At 34.2% G+C, this 16,185-nt stretch overlaps 2 protein-coding genes across 2 annotated transcripts; both read left to right on the plus strand.

Moving 5' to 3' along the window:
- Window positions 1-2,208: 2,208 nt before the first annotated feature.
- Window positions 2,209-10,752, plus strand: LOC114362873 (carboxypeptidase B). The gene is made up of 7 exons (XM_028318441.1): window positions 2,209-2,341; window positions 6,616-6,670; window positions 7,012-7,227; window positions 8,965-9,046; window positions 9,203-9,353; window positions 9,800-9,963; window positions 10,091-10,752. The coding sequence occupies exons 1-7, from the start codon at window positions 2,314-2,316 to the stop codon at window positions 10,715-10,717; spliced, it is 1,323 nt and encodes a 440-aa protein (XP_028174242.1). The 5' UTR covers window positions 2,209-2,313; the 3' UTR covers window positions 10,718-10,752.
- A 231-nt stretch (window positions 10,753-10,983) lies between these two features.
- Window positions 10,984-14,432, plus strand: LOC114362868 (zinc carboxypeptidase A 1). Its single transcript, XM_028318432.1, has 6 exons — window positions 10,984-10,991; window positions 11,187-11,286; window positions 11,364-11,459; window positions 11,576-11,791; window positions 12,266-12,852; window positions 14,393-14,432. The coding sequence occupies exons 1-6, from the start codon at window positions 10,984-10,986 to the stop codon at window positions 14,430-14,432; spliced, it is 1,047 nt and encodes a 348-aa protein (XP_028174233.1).
- The last annotated feature ends 1,753 nt before the right edge of the window (window positions 14,433-16,185 follow it).

The following is a 16,185-nucleotide window of genomic DNA, read 5'->3' on the forward strand; positions in this document are numbered from 1 at the left end:
GCTAATAGGCATAGTAAGTGCTTACGATAATTGAGGACATAGCGAAGCCATCTTGATCTCAAATTAAATGTCTTATTTACAGGCGCAAAGCACCATATTATTATGGAACCGTACTGTCTTAATAGCTAAGTTATAGTTAAGTTTGATTACTTTAGTTAGGCTGAGACACCATTCCAGAAGAGTGATAATTACAGACCTAACAATATCTATTGATTCCCAAATTGATCCCCTTCTCCATCAATGTCACCAAGTTCGTTAACCTGAACCGTTTTTGATTGTGTTCTCAGATCACCTTTGATACCTGTACGGTACTTACGAGTATATCAATGGGATGGACTACATATGGATACGCTGCATTTGTCAGCCACTTTCGATTGTGTGTATTGTGAGAGACATGTATTATTTTTTATCAATTGTCATGCTCAAAGCTATGGTATAAAAGGCCATTGCAGTGACTCTCATGACCATTCTTTGTTGGATAAATACAAACTTTAAAAAGTGCAATTCGTTTTAAATTTACATCGTATATTGCATGCCATATCCTAGACACAAACAAAAGACACCATACCATGTCAGGTTAATGTGTGGTGTTTAATTATGTACTATTTTAAGCAACAAAATGCCTCTATTTACTATTACTACTCTCTCTACTTTTTTTCTCTTCTGTGGTGTACGATAAAGTTTTGATATTAAAAAAGAAGCACGTTCGTATTGCCCGAAGTTCGTAATGAATCGATTGTATGAAAGAGGTCTTTTATAAATCTAGGGACTACATAGCCAACAATACTTTCCACCATAGTAATTTAAAGTATCAGAAGTAATCACTAAAACTTTGTCTTTCTTATAAGTAAGGAGAGAAAGAGGATATCCAATCTTCTGTAATTACTGGTGTTCCATAATGATTAAGCGATCAGTAGTACTCGTAATATCCGATCATTGCATTAACGGGACGCATTATACCTACGCTCCGCCGACCAACGAAGTCGACTGTTATGAATTTCAAAACGAATAAAAAAAGCTATCAGAATTTAATTTTGCTAGGTCTTACGCAGAAACAAGTCTGACGCCCGTATTCACAAACGCTATATGAGGTCTCACAGTGCGCGTGGACGCACAGGGGTGACACACGAACTAATCACAGAGCTCTAATATTCAACGCTGTGCGTTCGACTTGCTGCTTCACTTAAGCAAGCATCGTTTGTGAATACGGGCGTGAATAAGATTGTATCTGCCCTAAATGAGAGAAAGCTCGAGACGCATACAAATGGTGGTGGAAATAGGGCTTTTGAATTGCCTAAAGCAGTGCTGGATAAGATACAATCACTTTAAAACTAGAGTTTCTATTCTAGAATATGCAACTTAGAAATTCAACACAGAAATGAATTGTTTCCAATGTTGGACAATTGGATGTGTCACAAAATCTTCTTCTAAATTAATTTAGGTGTGTGCCTATACCAACAGATGTTTGCTTTGAAATATCACTCACTTTTGAGAATAAAGTTGGAAAAAAACTGTTCTAATTTTTGTCGTAAATCTTTTATATGATAGATAATTATATGCATCTTACTGCCAATTAAAAATTTTAAATATTTAGTCCATGACGTAGGTAGTTTATTAAAACTATCTGGTTGTCAGATGCGTTAATCCTTTTTGGTCCGCCCTTATGTACTGCTTTACCTATAACTTATGCTCAACAGCGATAATTTTTTATCATTGGAAGTAATTAAAAATATTCTAAGGCTGGGATGCACCATCTTACTTTAACTTTGGCAAAAGTCAAAAAACTATCAAACTCCATACAAAAACACCGGTTATCATTAAAGTTACGGTCAAAGTTAGGTGGTGTAGCAACTCGGCCTAAAATTCTTGCGTTGTTTCATCTCAGCCCACATTTTCTCCCGAAGCAGTGGTGCATCAGTTAGTGTTAAAAATATTTAGGGACATGTGCTCTTAATTTAAAATATGGTCCTTATACCATTAACATAAGATCTTAATTTCTCACCGCCTAAGGGTGTATTCGACCAAACAAGAGTAAATATTAATCTCAGAATAAACTTGTCATTTGGACAATATATTTCCCATACTGAAACTGTCAATGTGCCAGTTATACCAGGAGTTATTCTCGGATAAAAGTCTGGTCGAATCGGGCCTAAGACGAGTTCGAGATGTGCAGTCCTTTTAGGCACAATATCACGGATTTAGGTCCACCGTTACTCTCCCGCGGCTGGTGGTCGCTCAGTGCGCGAACGACTACCGAGCGCGCACCACTGCGCGCGCGCATCTCGTGAACGTGTTAAGTTTCGTGATTTAAAAATGGTGTCACTGCAGTTACTCGTTTTTGGTAAGGATCACTGTTGATTATTTTTATACTTAGGTGTTAGGATTTTTTAGGCTTCTTTTCTTTTTTTTTGAGTTATAATTTATTCGTCAAAAATCTTCTGGATCTGGAAATCTTAAGTTTTATTTAATGGGTCAGAAGTTTAAAAAATAATTGACACCATTATTTTTTAATTAGTTTTAATACTTTATTATTTTATTCATGCAACATGCTTTTATTAAGCTTTTCAATAATTCTCTAGTCATTATTTTATTAATTGATTAAAAATCAATACTTATCGAGCCATTAACGATTTGCTATAAGTTTTTCTTGGTTGTCATGTTAATATTAAATAGCTTAGCAAAACACGGTTTTAATCGGTTGAGAATTTTTCATTTAATGAAATGCCTGAAAAAACTTCAGAAAGGACTAACAAAAATCTTAGAATGTTGATAAGAAATTGTGATTGATTACAAATGACACGTGTAGTCAATATACTGTGAATGAATGAATAATGTTACTACTACCACAGTTACGTTGTAGACGTATTTTACTGTTAAAATGTTATTTTAAGTGTTACCAACCAGAAAATTATTCATCAGTGATGTGACTGGTGAGTTTACTGCATGATATAACTTTCAAATATTTCTAAAAATAATAAATTCTTTGTACTTATTAATAATTTAATTTTCTATGAAAATTATTATTACGAAAATAATTAAAACAAATGTTAATAAGAAAAAAGTACAATAGAAATAACTTTAGAACTATTCTAACATTATTAGAACAGTGATAAAAATACAGGGATACCAGTGGAAGATTCTTCCAAAAACATAAATGGAATTTAGGTTAATAACACTTTTTAGTAGTTTGTCTGAATATTGGTACATCTAAAAAAATATTCTCTTATTTGTTGAAAACCATAATAGCAGAATTAAAAACTAGTACACACATCAATCAATCTACACGGAAACGGAACCGAACGATAGCAGAATGTTATGTATCAGAAAATATTTTTGTTTAAAAATAGCATTTATTACAATTACATAGAGCACGTCGTTTTACAACTTGATGTGCCGTCGTCCATTCGTGAAGAGTCAATAAAAAATGATTTCAACTTTTGACTTAAATTTTCAGGGAACATTATTGCTATCCGCTTTCGGGACAGTGATCCGAGTTCATATGATGTGAGAGCTTAAAAAAGCATTCGAAATCATTATTCTTAGTAATTAGCTCTTAATTAGTCCCAAACTAATTTTTTAACATAAACCACTGCTTCGGGACATTTATGTGGGCCAGTGCTGAGAAAAAGTAGTGTCAGAAATTCTCATCACTGTTGTCAGCTTTCTTTTCAANCTTTTCAATTTTTTACATGATTTACTTAAGTTACTAATGATGAGAGGTAGATAGTGTTAAATCCACTTTTTTCCTTACACCCTGTTTGTTTGTCATGAGAAAATGGAGGAAATAATTGGTTTTATCTTCCGTAGTTAATAAATATTGTGTAACTCTTATGATTTTCAGCGATAATTTCCTTGTAACAATTAGTGAGTGGGAAAAGCGTTTTCTATTGTACGCATTTCTTCTTAGGCTTGAGTTAGTGACAGAATTTTAATTAAATTTCTTGTGTTTATATCGATATTCAATACAATCACGATAGCATCAATACTTATTGTGATTGTAAAGTTAATAAAGGCTTACCAGTAAGTATTATGATTTATGTATTATTTTACCAACTCAAATATAAATAGGTGGTAGTTTAGGAACAAAGTAGAGATTGTGAGAGACAACTATTTACATAGATAAAGAGCAATAAATATACAGGAGTAAGGGTATTTTTTAATGCAGAAAAAATCAGGCATTTGATCGCAATCGCACCTGATGTTAAGTGAGTTGCGATTATACCTAAAGGTAATTATTATTATACCGAAAGGTAAGGTATTCTGGTTAATGTACATATTTGTTACACTATCTAATTACAAATACATATCTAATATATTAATTTTAAGAGTGACAACTTAGATTTCAGCCCATGCTCGAAGGATTTTGCTTGCTGCTGGTATATAGTCAAGAAGCCATAAAGGCAAGGCAATACGCAATCTCATTAATCAAAAAATTCTGAAAATACGTTTCAGTAGGCTTATATCATCAATTGGCCAAATCAGCAGTTAATTTATTACCTAATTCTGAGTATAGAATCCAATTTGAGTAATTGCCAAATTTCTCGGCTTAGACGCAGTACAAATGCAGACAATCAAGGCGTTTTGAACGGACCATCATCAAATGAAGCACTCAAAGAATATCCGATCAAAGAGCGTAATATGCAGCAATTTAGGCAGAAAACATTCTGATTTATTAAATTAAAATTATCAAAGGCGCCCAATGACATCGATTGCTCGATATTGGTCCGGTGAAGCCTTCCAAAGCTCAATTAGGTGAAGCCAGATACATCATGTTACAAATTAAAGAAATGTACAGCAAATAAATAATAAATGGTTAGTTCGGACGCAGACGGACGACTTGACATTTTGAACTATTATTTGATTGCAATTAAATAATCGCAAGCTAAAAGCAAATGCTTTTAGTTACGAATCGTGTGTCAAATTTTACAGTTTAATTAATATACAATACAAATCAGAAACAATCAATTATTTCGAATGAATTAAATGAATAAAATTAGCTTTATTTCAAAGTAGTCGACACAACTTTATACTCGTACCTATTTTGCTATAGTTTTTGTAAAGGAATACGACTCTATCATATTAAATTCCTTGTTCGCTAATTATTTCAAGGGGATTTTAAACATTATATTATTACACTTAATTCAAAACTAATTGGGTGTTCAAGACTAAAATAACTAATTTAGAGAACTAGGACCTTGGAAGCAGGGGTCGATCTTGAGTAAAATTTTCGTTAAGTGGTGAAATTGTATTTGTTTTAATTGACTCTCTATTGAATCTCTTATCGTTTGGGGCTTAATAATTAGGTTTTACTTTGTTCAGTGTCCATGTACAAGTACTAAAGGTACTTAATACTCAATTTTCATTCATCTAGATTCTAGGTTTTGTCGCGGTAATGGTTTAGGACAAAGTAATTTTTAATTTGTCAGTATAGATTTTATTGGCTTTAACTTTTTGGTTAGACACCTCGCAGAGTACAAACTATTAGTCGGCACAAGAAAATAGAAGAGTATTAAATGAACGTGTATGTTGGTATTGGCCGATTCTTCATACAAATTAAAAGCCGACCCAACTATAGGCCGACTAAAAGTCTACGGTCTGCGGAATGTCTAAGTCTGAAATCTGTAACTCATCAGATGAATAATATATAATCATTTCAATCACTAATAACTGCCAGTCTAAGCTCATCAAAGGGAAGGAATATTTTCAATTGAGACCTTTTATGTTAAGAATAATTTGCGTAAGATACCATAAAATGTAGCTTCTTACATTTTATTGAAATAAAAATGAGATAGCAATGGAAAATTCTAGAAAAATCCAATTAATTTCAATCATTTTTCCACTTTGTGAGCTTAGGGCGTTTTCAGCAATCATTTAATCTTATTGAAATAGTAATGTAACATCAAGTGTATGTATTAAACAGTGTGACATATTTCATCTATTATTATAGAAATTAAGGTCCTTTAAAAGACGAAACTTAGTTACACTAACTAAAGTCAAGTGAGTTTGGTCTAAATATTTAAATTCAACAATAAAGCATGACAGACATGTGGGATATATCTACTGCCTATATTACCTGATATATTATATGTAATAAACAGGTGTGGTTACATGACAATAAATCCGGTTAAAGTACGAAAACATATAAACAACGGTAAAAGCTAGTTGGTGATCAAGTAAAAGTGCGATGATTCAGTAGTAGCGGCATTTTCCACCTCTGACTCGACGAACAAAGCGAAAGTGTGTTATTATGGTATACCACTAATAGTTATGGTTTTTTCTTTTGTATAAATTACAATATTGTAGACAACTGTTAGATGTATGAGATTTTTAAATGGTTACCTCAAAAAAACGAATGTTCGTAGTTCGTAGAAGCTAGAGCTGTCACCCTGCAAGCGAAAGGTTGTGGGTTCGATTCCCATCGGAGGCAAGTCGATTTTATCAGGTTTTTAAACATTTAGGTATACACGAACCTTACATAACCTTCATACACGATGTGATTTTATAAACCCGAAATCTCTGAGACAAGAATTTCTATAACATCTGAAGGATCTACTTAAAAATAAATGAATAATCGTGTTAGTTAGAAATTACTAAAGTTCTTTTTTCTTGTTACAGGTATAACCACATTACTACTACAAGTTGGATGTGGGGAACACAACAAATATGACGAGTAAGTACCATCTAATTGAGTTGATAGAGATAGTTGATAGTTTTCTACGGAAAAATGTGATAATTACATTAATTAAGCGTATGTTTAACCTCAAACAATGAACAAAACACGGAAAAGAGAGTTTCTGAAATCATACTTATAGAATAAATGTAAAAGTGTTTGTGTACTCTTATAATTATATTTAATTATCAATACTATCATTTCAAATTAAAATTAATATATGTGTATTTCGGAGAAGTAAATTGTTTTATCCCCATGGGATTCAAACTAGCAGCCTCTAAAACGCGAACCATTAGCCTACGATTTCTATTACAATATTAATTTTGTAATAATTGTTACAGATACACCCTTATCAGTCTCTACCCTACCAACCCCCAGCAAGTAGAAGCGGCGAGGCACTTCTATGACCCTGAAAATAGAGTCGAAATTCTGAAGAGTTCTCGTGGAGTGAACGATAGCCTGGACGTACTGGTGCCTCCAGATAGAGTGGCCATCTTGCAGAAGTATGCACGGTCCAATGAACTGCAATTCCAGGTTAAGGAGACCGAGTATGGAAGGTAGGAGCAGCCATATAAATTATGTTAATGTTAAAATAGGTGTAGTTGTAATATACAGGATGTCATAAAATTAGCATGTCACACTGACATGGAAATAGATGGGCATCGGATAATCCTAACAATGTTTTTCGAAGAGTTTTGAGTTTAAATATTAGTTAAGTATAAGTATATTAAAATGGTCATATTAGACTTTAGGGCATTTAGCATCTTTAGGGCTACCAGAATCACCGAGGCTTTTGATAGGAACATACATAGGGGTGCTTCGGGCAGCCCCTGTGATACTCTACCTTTGGGCTTCGGTTTAACACATTTTTGGGACATCCTATACAGGGTGTNTAGTAAAACCTAGTTTTTGGTAGGTAAGTCTTAGGTCATTAGAAAAGGCAAACATTTGTTACCAATATTAAATAGCACCTTAAGTAATTATGAAGCGCCTCTTAAAGATTTTTGAGAACATTTTCTCTTCATAGTTTACTCGTAATTAACTAAGATTGCAGGTTTGAGATATTTCTCGTTGAATTTTATTTTATAAAAACTAAGGAATCTTTGCTATGAAGAGGTTTTTCTCTTTAATTAAGTTAGGAATTTTCTTTGTCTTCATTATAGGGTTATTCCTCATTATACCCTTATTATCAATTTTAATTTTACGAACGCGAATTGTGAAATGATATCGTATTTTTATGATAGGTACAGGANTTTTTTTTTATTATAGGTACAGGATACGGAATATTTATTAGATAGATACCCTAACGCCCGCATTCACAAACATTCATCTCACAGAGCGTGTGGACGCACAGGGTGACACACGAACCAATCACAGAGCTCTATTCAACGCTGTGTGTTCTATTTGCTGCTTCACTTAAGCAAGCATCGTTTGTGAATACGGGCGCGTTAGTCTTAGGCAAAAGCCACTTGAATATGTATTAAGATTAGGTATTAAACATAATGTTTACATACTCGTAGAAGAAAATATTTCGTTACATTGTATTGTATAATACTATGGACTTCAGGTGAATATAAGTAGGTTTAGATAGTCTACTATAGTTTGGATGGCAACTCAGCATGGTGTCGGGATTTTTTCATAAGGGATAGTTTTGTTATACTACAAATAAAAAAAACATGTTTTTAGAGTTCTTTCCATTTTTGACGACTTTCAGAATATTCTAAAACTGTTTCAAATTAGTGGTTTTAGTATTCAATAATCGATCATATCATATGTTTAGATATAACTTCGTTTACTTGTACGATACGATACGAGTATACACAGTCACGTGCGTAAGTCATAAAGAGCATGGATATAATTAATTAGCGTTGCAACCGATCGGTACGGTTAATTAAATGACATTTTGTGACTAATTGCGATGGTGATTGTTTTCAATTAACATTAGGAAAGAAAAACCTAAAAATCTTTGGTTTAAAACAATCCTAGACTGCAACTCACTTAACACCAGGTGAGATTGCGATTGCGGTTAAATACCTGCCTTGTTATGCATAAAAAAGTTTCTCAAATTCTTTGGGAAATTGTATCAAAACTGCAACAGCGACAACAATACCAAATATCATTATGGCGATTATACTGCTACCAAAACGTGGACCTCATTCGTATTAATAAGGTCGAAAACGAATGAAAATTTTCAACATCCCTACTGTGACTTACTAATATTTTATTAACCCGTTTAAATCAATATATTTTTTCCCAAGATCCTTATATTTACTAACTCCATATTTTTTTATCAGGAAATTCGAGTTTGTGGAACGAGTGCCGAGGCGTAGAGTGCTACGGCCTTTCAATGTCTACGACTACAATTCCTTTGGTTCGGTTAGTATGAATTACCCTTTATTGACAAATACATAATAACAGTAACCTTATAATTTGATCCTCTTAATATCCTTGTAAATATTACTCTTAAAATATGAGTTTACTTGCTCTAGTTTTTAAAATTATAACTCAATCAATTTACCTTTCGATACCCAGATTCAAGAATACCTAGACACCGTGGCTACGAGGCATCCAGACCTGGTCACCCTCCAAAACTTAGGCAGCAGCTACCAGGGTCGCCGGATGAAGCTGGTCAAAATCTCCGCTGATCCTAACGCCGGCAACCCTATCATTTTCATTGATGCAGGTAATTATGATGTTTACATACCTACTGTATTAATATTTAACTATAATGAATCATACGTCATTTCCACGATAGATTCCCAAAAATGGGGTGTAAAAGAACCATTAGAGTGGTGGTCTAGTGGTAGTTATAAAATTATTATCACTATCTCTAATTTATTTTAAATATGTATATGTGACTCTGTCTAATTGCATTTTCACACCTGGCTTAAACTGCTAAATAAAATATTTGTTGTAAGATAGGTTTGACCTTGGAAAAGAAGAGCCAGAAGAATCTCCTGAAATTCTAAATTAATCATTAAAAAAATATCACTTGGTGCTATGTTTTATTGGTTTTATTTAAAGCAGAATTGTAACGTGAGTGATTATAAAAATAATACCTAAATAATATCTAATCTAATCTAATAATATCTAAAATAATATCTCTTAAAATTAAAACTTTTTCACCAGGTATCCATGCTAGAGAATGGGTGGCCCCTGCAATGGCTTTGTACCTCATTCACCGTTTGACCAACGACCCCGATGCTAGACGCAACGAACTCAACGGTGTCGACTGGTACATCCTCCCAGTGGTCAACCCCGATGGATATGAATACACCCGATCTAGTAAAGCTGTAAGTACCTTTTTTAAAACCTATCTCAAACGTTAAAAACATTAATGTCATAAGTAAATTATTCTTGAGAAATGACTGCAATTAAAAAAAAATAGGGACACAAAACTGCAACAAAGATGATTTTCAGAATCGACTCTGGAGGAAAACAAGATCAAAGAGTGTGAGCAACTGCTATGGTGTCGATGGAAATAGGAACTACGGTTTCAAGTGGGCTGTCAGTGGAGTGTCAAGTAACCCATGCGATAAAGAGACTTACGCAGGTCCCAAGCCATTCTCAGAACCAGAAACGCTGATGGTCAGGAATGTGATGATGGAAAACGCGAAACGCCTGAAGCTGTACGTATCTGTTCACTCATACGGGCAGTACCTGGTGTACCCGTGGGGATTTACTGGAGATTTCTTGCCCAAGACCTGGAAAAAGTTGGATAGCTTAGCTAGATCAGTATCAGATGCAGTTCAGCGAGCAGGAGGGAAACCATTCAAGGTCATGAGTGCTGGAAAGTGGTACCCTGCTGCTGGTGGCAGCGACGATTACGCCTTTGGAGCTGTCGGTGTTCCTTACTCATACACGATGGAGCTCACAAACGGATATGAATTCATTTTTCCCAAAGATCTTCTACGCACAGTCTTACCACAATTCTACGAGGGATTCAAAGTTTTTGGAGCCCAAATCAGAAAGGAATTCAGGCCACTCGAATATAAAGCAAAGACTTACACTAGTAGTTCAGCAGAAAATTCTTCTGAAGAAGACTGACTAAAACTAAGACTTCAGTGAGTTTTGACAAACTTAGTAATAATGTAATTTAAAATAAACTTTTCTTAACTCTACAAGTGCATTTTCAGTCAGCATATCGCTGATTTTATGACTTACAATACAATAACCTATAAAACATAGCGTACACTTTTCGATAATTGTATGCAATAGGCTCGACCTAAATGTAGCTGAAATTGAATTTATATTTAATAATGATGGATTTATATTTATTAAAAACATTCATATTAGTTTCAGTATTTCATGGTATGTCAAGGTTAATACATAAAACATCAATATAAATTATTTTCCATTATGTCGTTACTTTATACGTTTCGCTTAATTTAAAATTCCAGTGTTTATCAACCAAAGTAATGCATCAAATTGTGGGTAAGTTCATTTGGTAAAAAATATGACATGTACCTAACCATCAATGTACCTACAGTTATTGAAGAAAAACATGTTCTTGTAGATGCAAAGTCCTAAGGCCTTGCTACAAAGAAATGGTAGAAACATTGAGGGATGGTGATGAAGCTGCTTGTATAGAAGATGCATCCATCGGAGCTAGTACTGTACGTGCCTAAAATTAGGACTTCTCTAGTTTAATTTTAAAGTTGACAAAAGTAACGTAATTCTAAATATTCTTTAGGTAACAATATTTTTGAAAGCAATCAAACAATTTTGTGGGAATTTAACTCAAGTTTTCAATGACAAAGTAACGTATGAAGGACGACATCTGTATGAAGTAAGTGTTTTGTTCATTACTATGATCATTGTTTTTTTTGGTCTGTCTAACGTTTAATTGTTTCTAAAGACAATTTTAGAGTATATTCCGAAGCAAAATATCCTAAACATTCGTAGGTGCATATAAGTGAACCTAGTGAAGAATACAAGGAAGAAGAGAAGCCAATAATCTTGATAGAGGCAGGTCAAGAGGCAGGCACAGAGCCGATCTCACTCGCCCTATATTTGATAGAACAGCTGGTGTCATGCCAGGAGAACCATGAAATGATCCAGAAGGCCCGATGGGTGATACTCCCGTGCACAAACCCAGATGGCCAGGAGTATTCCAGATTTGTAAGTTTTTATGTTGATGAATCTATGTGACCTTTATTGCAACTTGACCTAGATATCAAATCGATTTACTCATTATTTTATAAAAAAAATAGTTTCATTAATGTGGAAACCTTACAGTCACAACAATGTACTTAATGATAATGTCAATTAGGTTAATCGGTGTGATCTAATTTAAATATGTAACTAAATTATTTAAGATCTATAATAATGCTCGTATGTTAAACACATTTTGGATTTCAATAGGTGTATTTATATCCTTTGTCCTATCCCTTGCGTATTATTGTAATAGAAATGTGTTCTGAGAATTTATGAATGAGATATTGTACAAATTAATATTAGGTTAATGGGTTATAATCTCTAGCGATTTATCGACGTTTAAAATAATATACTCTTACATGAACTATATGATTTGTCAAGCACAACGTCATTCTAATGGAAGTAGGAAGTTAAATGCATGTTACTTAAAATTTTCAGAATCGTCTCCAATGGCGGAAAAACTTAAGACCATCTGACGACAACCTTAGCTACGGAGTGGACATTAGCAGAAACTTTGAAGGAGATTGGAAGTCATGTCCAATAGTTTCAACAGGCTTCTCATCCATATACCCCGGGCCGGCGGCGGGTTCCGAAAACGAGACGGCATTTGTACAGGGCGTTCTAAGCAAATACAGAAAGGAGATAAAAGGGTACTTGTCGATTCGGAGAGACGGCCACTCGATAAGTTACTCGTACGGTTACGACGTCGCGGGACCACCGGCCACACCGCAGCTAGAAAAAGCAGCCGCTGCCATTACCGCAAGGGTCAACCAAAGAGCTGGAGGCGTTCACCTCTTCAAGAACCAAAGCATTTTCGAACTCAATGGAAAGGCTCGATGCGGTCACAGCGTAGACTACGCTCACCAGCTCTTGACAATATTGTACTCTTTCGAGATGCGGGTGTTCCTAGGATCCGACAGCCGTATAATGGCCAAATTCCAGAACCTACCCCGCGGCTATGAGGCTACATTGCGAAGCGGGTATTACAGCGGAATCAAAGAACTTTACAACATTATAACTAAGGAGAAAACTCACAGATTTTACTAGATTTTTTTCTTCAAAAGTTATTCCTCTACAATAAAACGACGCAATACAACTCAGTTATTAAAAGTACTTCTCTGAGTTTACGTAACGATTCCAAGTAACATTAACCATTAGAGAAGTTTATCTCAGGGTGGGGGTCTATCGTTTCGAGGCTCTGCCGTTTGACTCCTAACAATGTTATGCTTCAAATCGTGCATGAAAAATCTTTGCCGAAGTCAAATTATGTACTCGAGGCAGCATCTATTACGTTACAATATTTATTTAGTATATAATGGTATATCTACGTTGGAGGAGTCACTTTTCCACTTTTCGGTAGGATTCGGTCATGCGCGGAGCTGGCGGTCTACCGCGCGTGCGCTAGGGGTGGGGCCGGTGGTCGGTCGGCCCGCTATCATTCTGTAGTCAGCCGCGGCAGTGGGCTCGCGTCTTCCCGACTAGCTCTCCCGACCTCACCGGCTCAAGAACTAAACTCTAATTCTCGAACTCTGCCGCCGCTCGCGCACAAACTCGATTTTCATTTACGTTCTTTTATTTCCGTTTGAAAATATGATTTACAGTAGAACTTTATTTGGAGTGTTCTGATTTTATTCGTTGTATTTTTTGAAAAATATAAAAAAAATGATAAAAAAATATTTTGATTGTTTTCCGTAATTACTTTTGTGGTAAAAAATGCTGCTGTTTGCTGGGGGCGATCATCGATCCAAGGTACGTTCCGTAGTATTTTTTTCAGGAGTATTTTAAGTTGGGATAGCAGTACTTTGGCCAGGCTGTGCGGTGATGGGCGGAAGGCGGTGCTAGGGCAACAGGTTGCTGGGCGCTGTCTGCGATCCGCCCGCCGACCTCATTCTATTAATTGCTAATAAACCGAGCAGCTTTCGCTCTAATTACCAACCAGGGTCTTATGAAATTTAATTTTCACTTTGTTCAGCGAAAATTCAGCTTAAAACACGTAATTTATTCACCACGAAACGAGCGCGGTGTAAATTGTACGAGACGGGTATTTAAACTCGCTAAAAACTCGTAAATTCATTATTATTAACGAAATCGGGTGAAGGTAATTTTTATTGCATCACTGGCTATGAAAATAATGTTACTTTGGACAGTAAAAACCTCGAAATTGCGTTTACAATTGACCCGTAATTATAACGAAGAAGAAAATGAGTCGTAGAACTCTTATTTTCTCTCTATTTTCTAGTTAAACATTTATTTCTTATTAAAACTTGATTATCTTGTGAGCGAAATCACCAAAAACAAAAATAAGTGATTTTCTTGTAAGAAANCGTAAAAAAAGACATTTCTAACTCGACTTTGCCGGAAAAATGATTGTATCTTGTAATGGGAACCTCAGAGGTATTTATAATACTGTTGCTGTTAATAAATCACTACCAAAAGAACAAGTAATGTAGAAAACCATCAATTTATGGGAAAACTATGTTAATTACTCATATTATGTTATTATGATACCAAAATAATATAATTTCATGAAGAACTAACTAAATAAAACGATGAAGTTCAGAAAATAAACAGGAATAAATCATTTTTGCAAACAAATCAAGAATGAATAATTTTTAGTGTTAAAATCTGGTTTTAGCACGAGAAAAGTAAGCAAAAACTTTAATATTTGATCTACATTGTTAAAAAGTAAGATAATATTGTCTACTCAAATCTAAATGAAAATGCAACTGCTGAAAACTATAAAATAATGACGGTTGCTTTTTCCTAATTAAAGAATATTAGAAGAATATTGTTTTAAAGAATATTAGAAGAATGTTGTTATAATGAATAGGAAAACATTTCCAAAGTACAAAAAATTAAGTTAATAATGATAGCTTCTGGTAAAACACTATTATATTATTAGGTTTAGGAAATAAACTGAACAATTATTTTGCTGTTGTGTGATCAGTTTAATAAGTATCATAAAACATTGCACATAAAATTAGTTTCACTGGATTATTCGTAAAATGTTAGTATTTGATACGAAGATAATTAAAATATAGTTCTGATTACGAAAATATTACTTTTAAAAGTCGCAATGATCAAGTCACGTGTTGAAACACCTACGGAATATGGAAAATTATTAAAATAGGAACATGGAAAATTATGAATACGGAAAGTTATTAAATTCTTTGTACTTTTTTAAGCATTTCAAATAAATAAATTGCTACAACTCCAAGTTTGTAAAATATAGTGTATAGACAGTTACAACCGTCATCACCGCACAGAACGTCGGCCAATCAGCACAAACTTCGACGGCGCTCCGTGAAAATGAGTTTTATCTACAGGAAAATACCTTATTTTGCATAAATATGTTTCATGTTTCTAATTTTAGGAATCGACGATATTTTTCTTGTTATTTCACTTCCATGTATTATACAAGACAATGGACGGCACTAAATGGAAATAAATCCGGAGCCTTAAAGTTTTTAAACAATCTCCATAGCAAAGTCTTCTGCAAGTTTAATCACGTAAATTGAAACGTAATTATTACTAAGTAGCTTTCCACCCGCGGCTTCGCGCGTGGACTACATTATCTACATATTTTACGGAACCCTATTTTTTTCCAAAATAAAATTTTGCCTATGTTACTCGTGGATAATGTAGCTTTCGTATGGTGAAAGAAATTTTAAAAACGGTCCAGTAGTTTTTGAGCCTAATCATTACAACCAAACAAACAAAGTTTTCCTCTTTATAATATTAAAATAATGTAGATAATGCTATAATAAATTAATTAAATCACCATGAAAATAAAAATAAGTGACATATCGAAGTAATTTTACTTATATTGTCGTTTCTGGAAAACGCAATTAGGTAAAGTTTCTGAGCTCGATAAATACTCGGAAAATGTCCAGTCGCGGACTAAGTTCGGAAAATTTAATTATTCTAAAAGCCTTTCTTGTTTTGCTAGTCGTTGATTATCTTGAAGTTTAGTTTAATATTCCTCTTTCCATATTTCGTTCAAAAATACGAAATGAGAAAGATTATTCCGGACAGAATTGAATCGAAAAGAGTTGCTGTAAGATTGTCTCATTGATCAATTTCAGTTTCGAAAAATTGTTCTATAATTTTCTGTATTTAATTCTTCCATACTATTCGAAGTTTGATTTGCGACATTAGTTTGACCGTGTGTTGCATGTATGGTACATACTCGTACATACGACAAGAAAAAGATTTCGTGCTTTCGAAGACACAGGATGAGTAGTAAAAATCTATGGTTTTCAGGTTTAAATCCCAACGATATTTGACCTAGTAAGTCATAAAAAATACTGTCATACTTCTTTCGATGTAGAAGAAGAAGAAGTCTGTTATGCTGAGAT

Source organism: Ostrinia furnacalis, unplaced genomic scaffold (genome assembly GCF_004193835.3).
Source record: "Ostrinia furnacalis isolate ACB-3 unplaced genomic scaffold, ASM419383v2 OfSCF6844, whole genome shotgun sequence".
NCBI classification, from domain to species: domain Eukaryota; kingdom Metazoa; phylum Arthropoda; class Insecta; order Lepidoptera; family Crambidae; genus Ostrinia; species Ostrinia furnacalis.

Excerpts from the sequence above, each read along its gene's own strand:
- LOC114362873 (XM_028318441.1), top strand. The coding sequence starts at position 2,314 with ATGGTGTCACTGCAGTTACTCGTTTTTG. Across the intron at positions 6,671-7,011 it reads GAACACAACAAATATGACGA|ATACACCCTTATCAGTCTCT; the intron begins GTAAGTACCATC and ends TAATTGTTACAG. Across the intron at positions 9,964-10,090 it reads ACACCCGATCTAGTAAAGCT|AATCGACTCTGGAGGAAAAC; the intron begins GTAAGTACCTTT and ends GATGATTTTCAG.
- LOC114362868 (XM_028318432.1), top strand. Across the intron at positions 11,460-11,575 it reads AAGGACGACATCTGTATGAA|GTGCATATAAGTGAACCTAG; the intron begins GTAAGTGTTTTG and ends AAACATTCGTAG. Across the intron at positions 11,792-12,265 it reads GCCAGGAGTATTCCAGATTT|AATCGTCTCCAATGGCGGAA; the intron begins GTAAGTTTTTAT and ends TAAAATTTTCAG.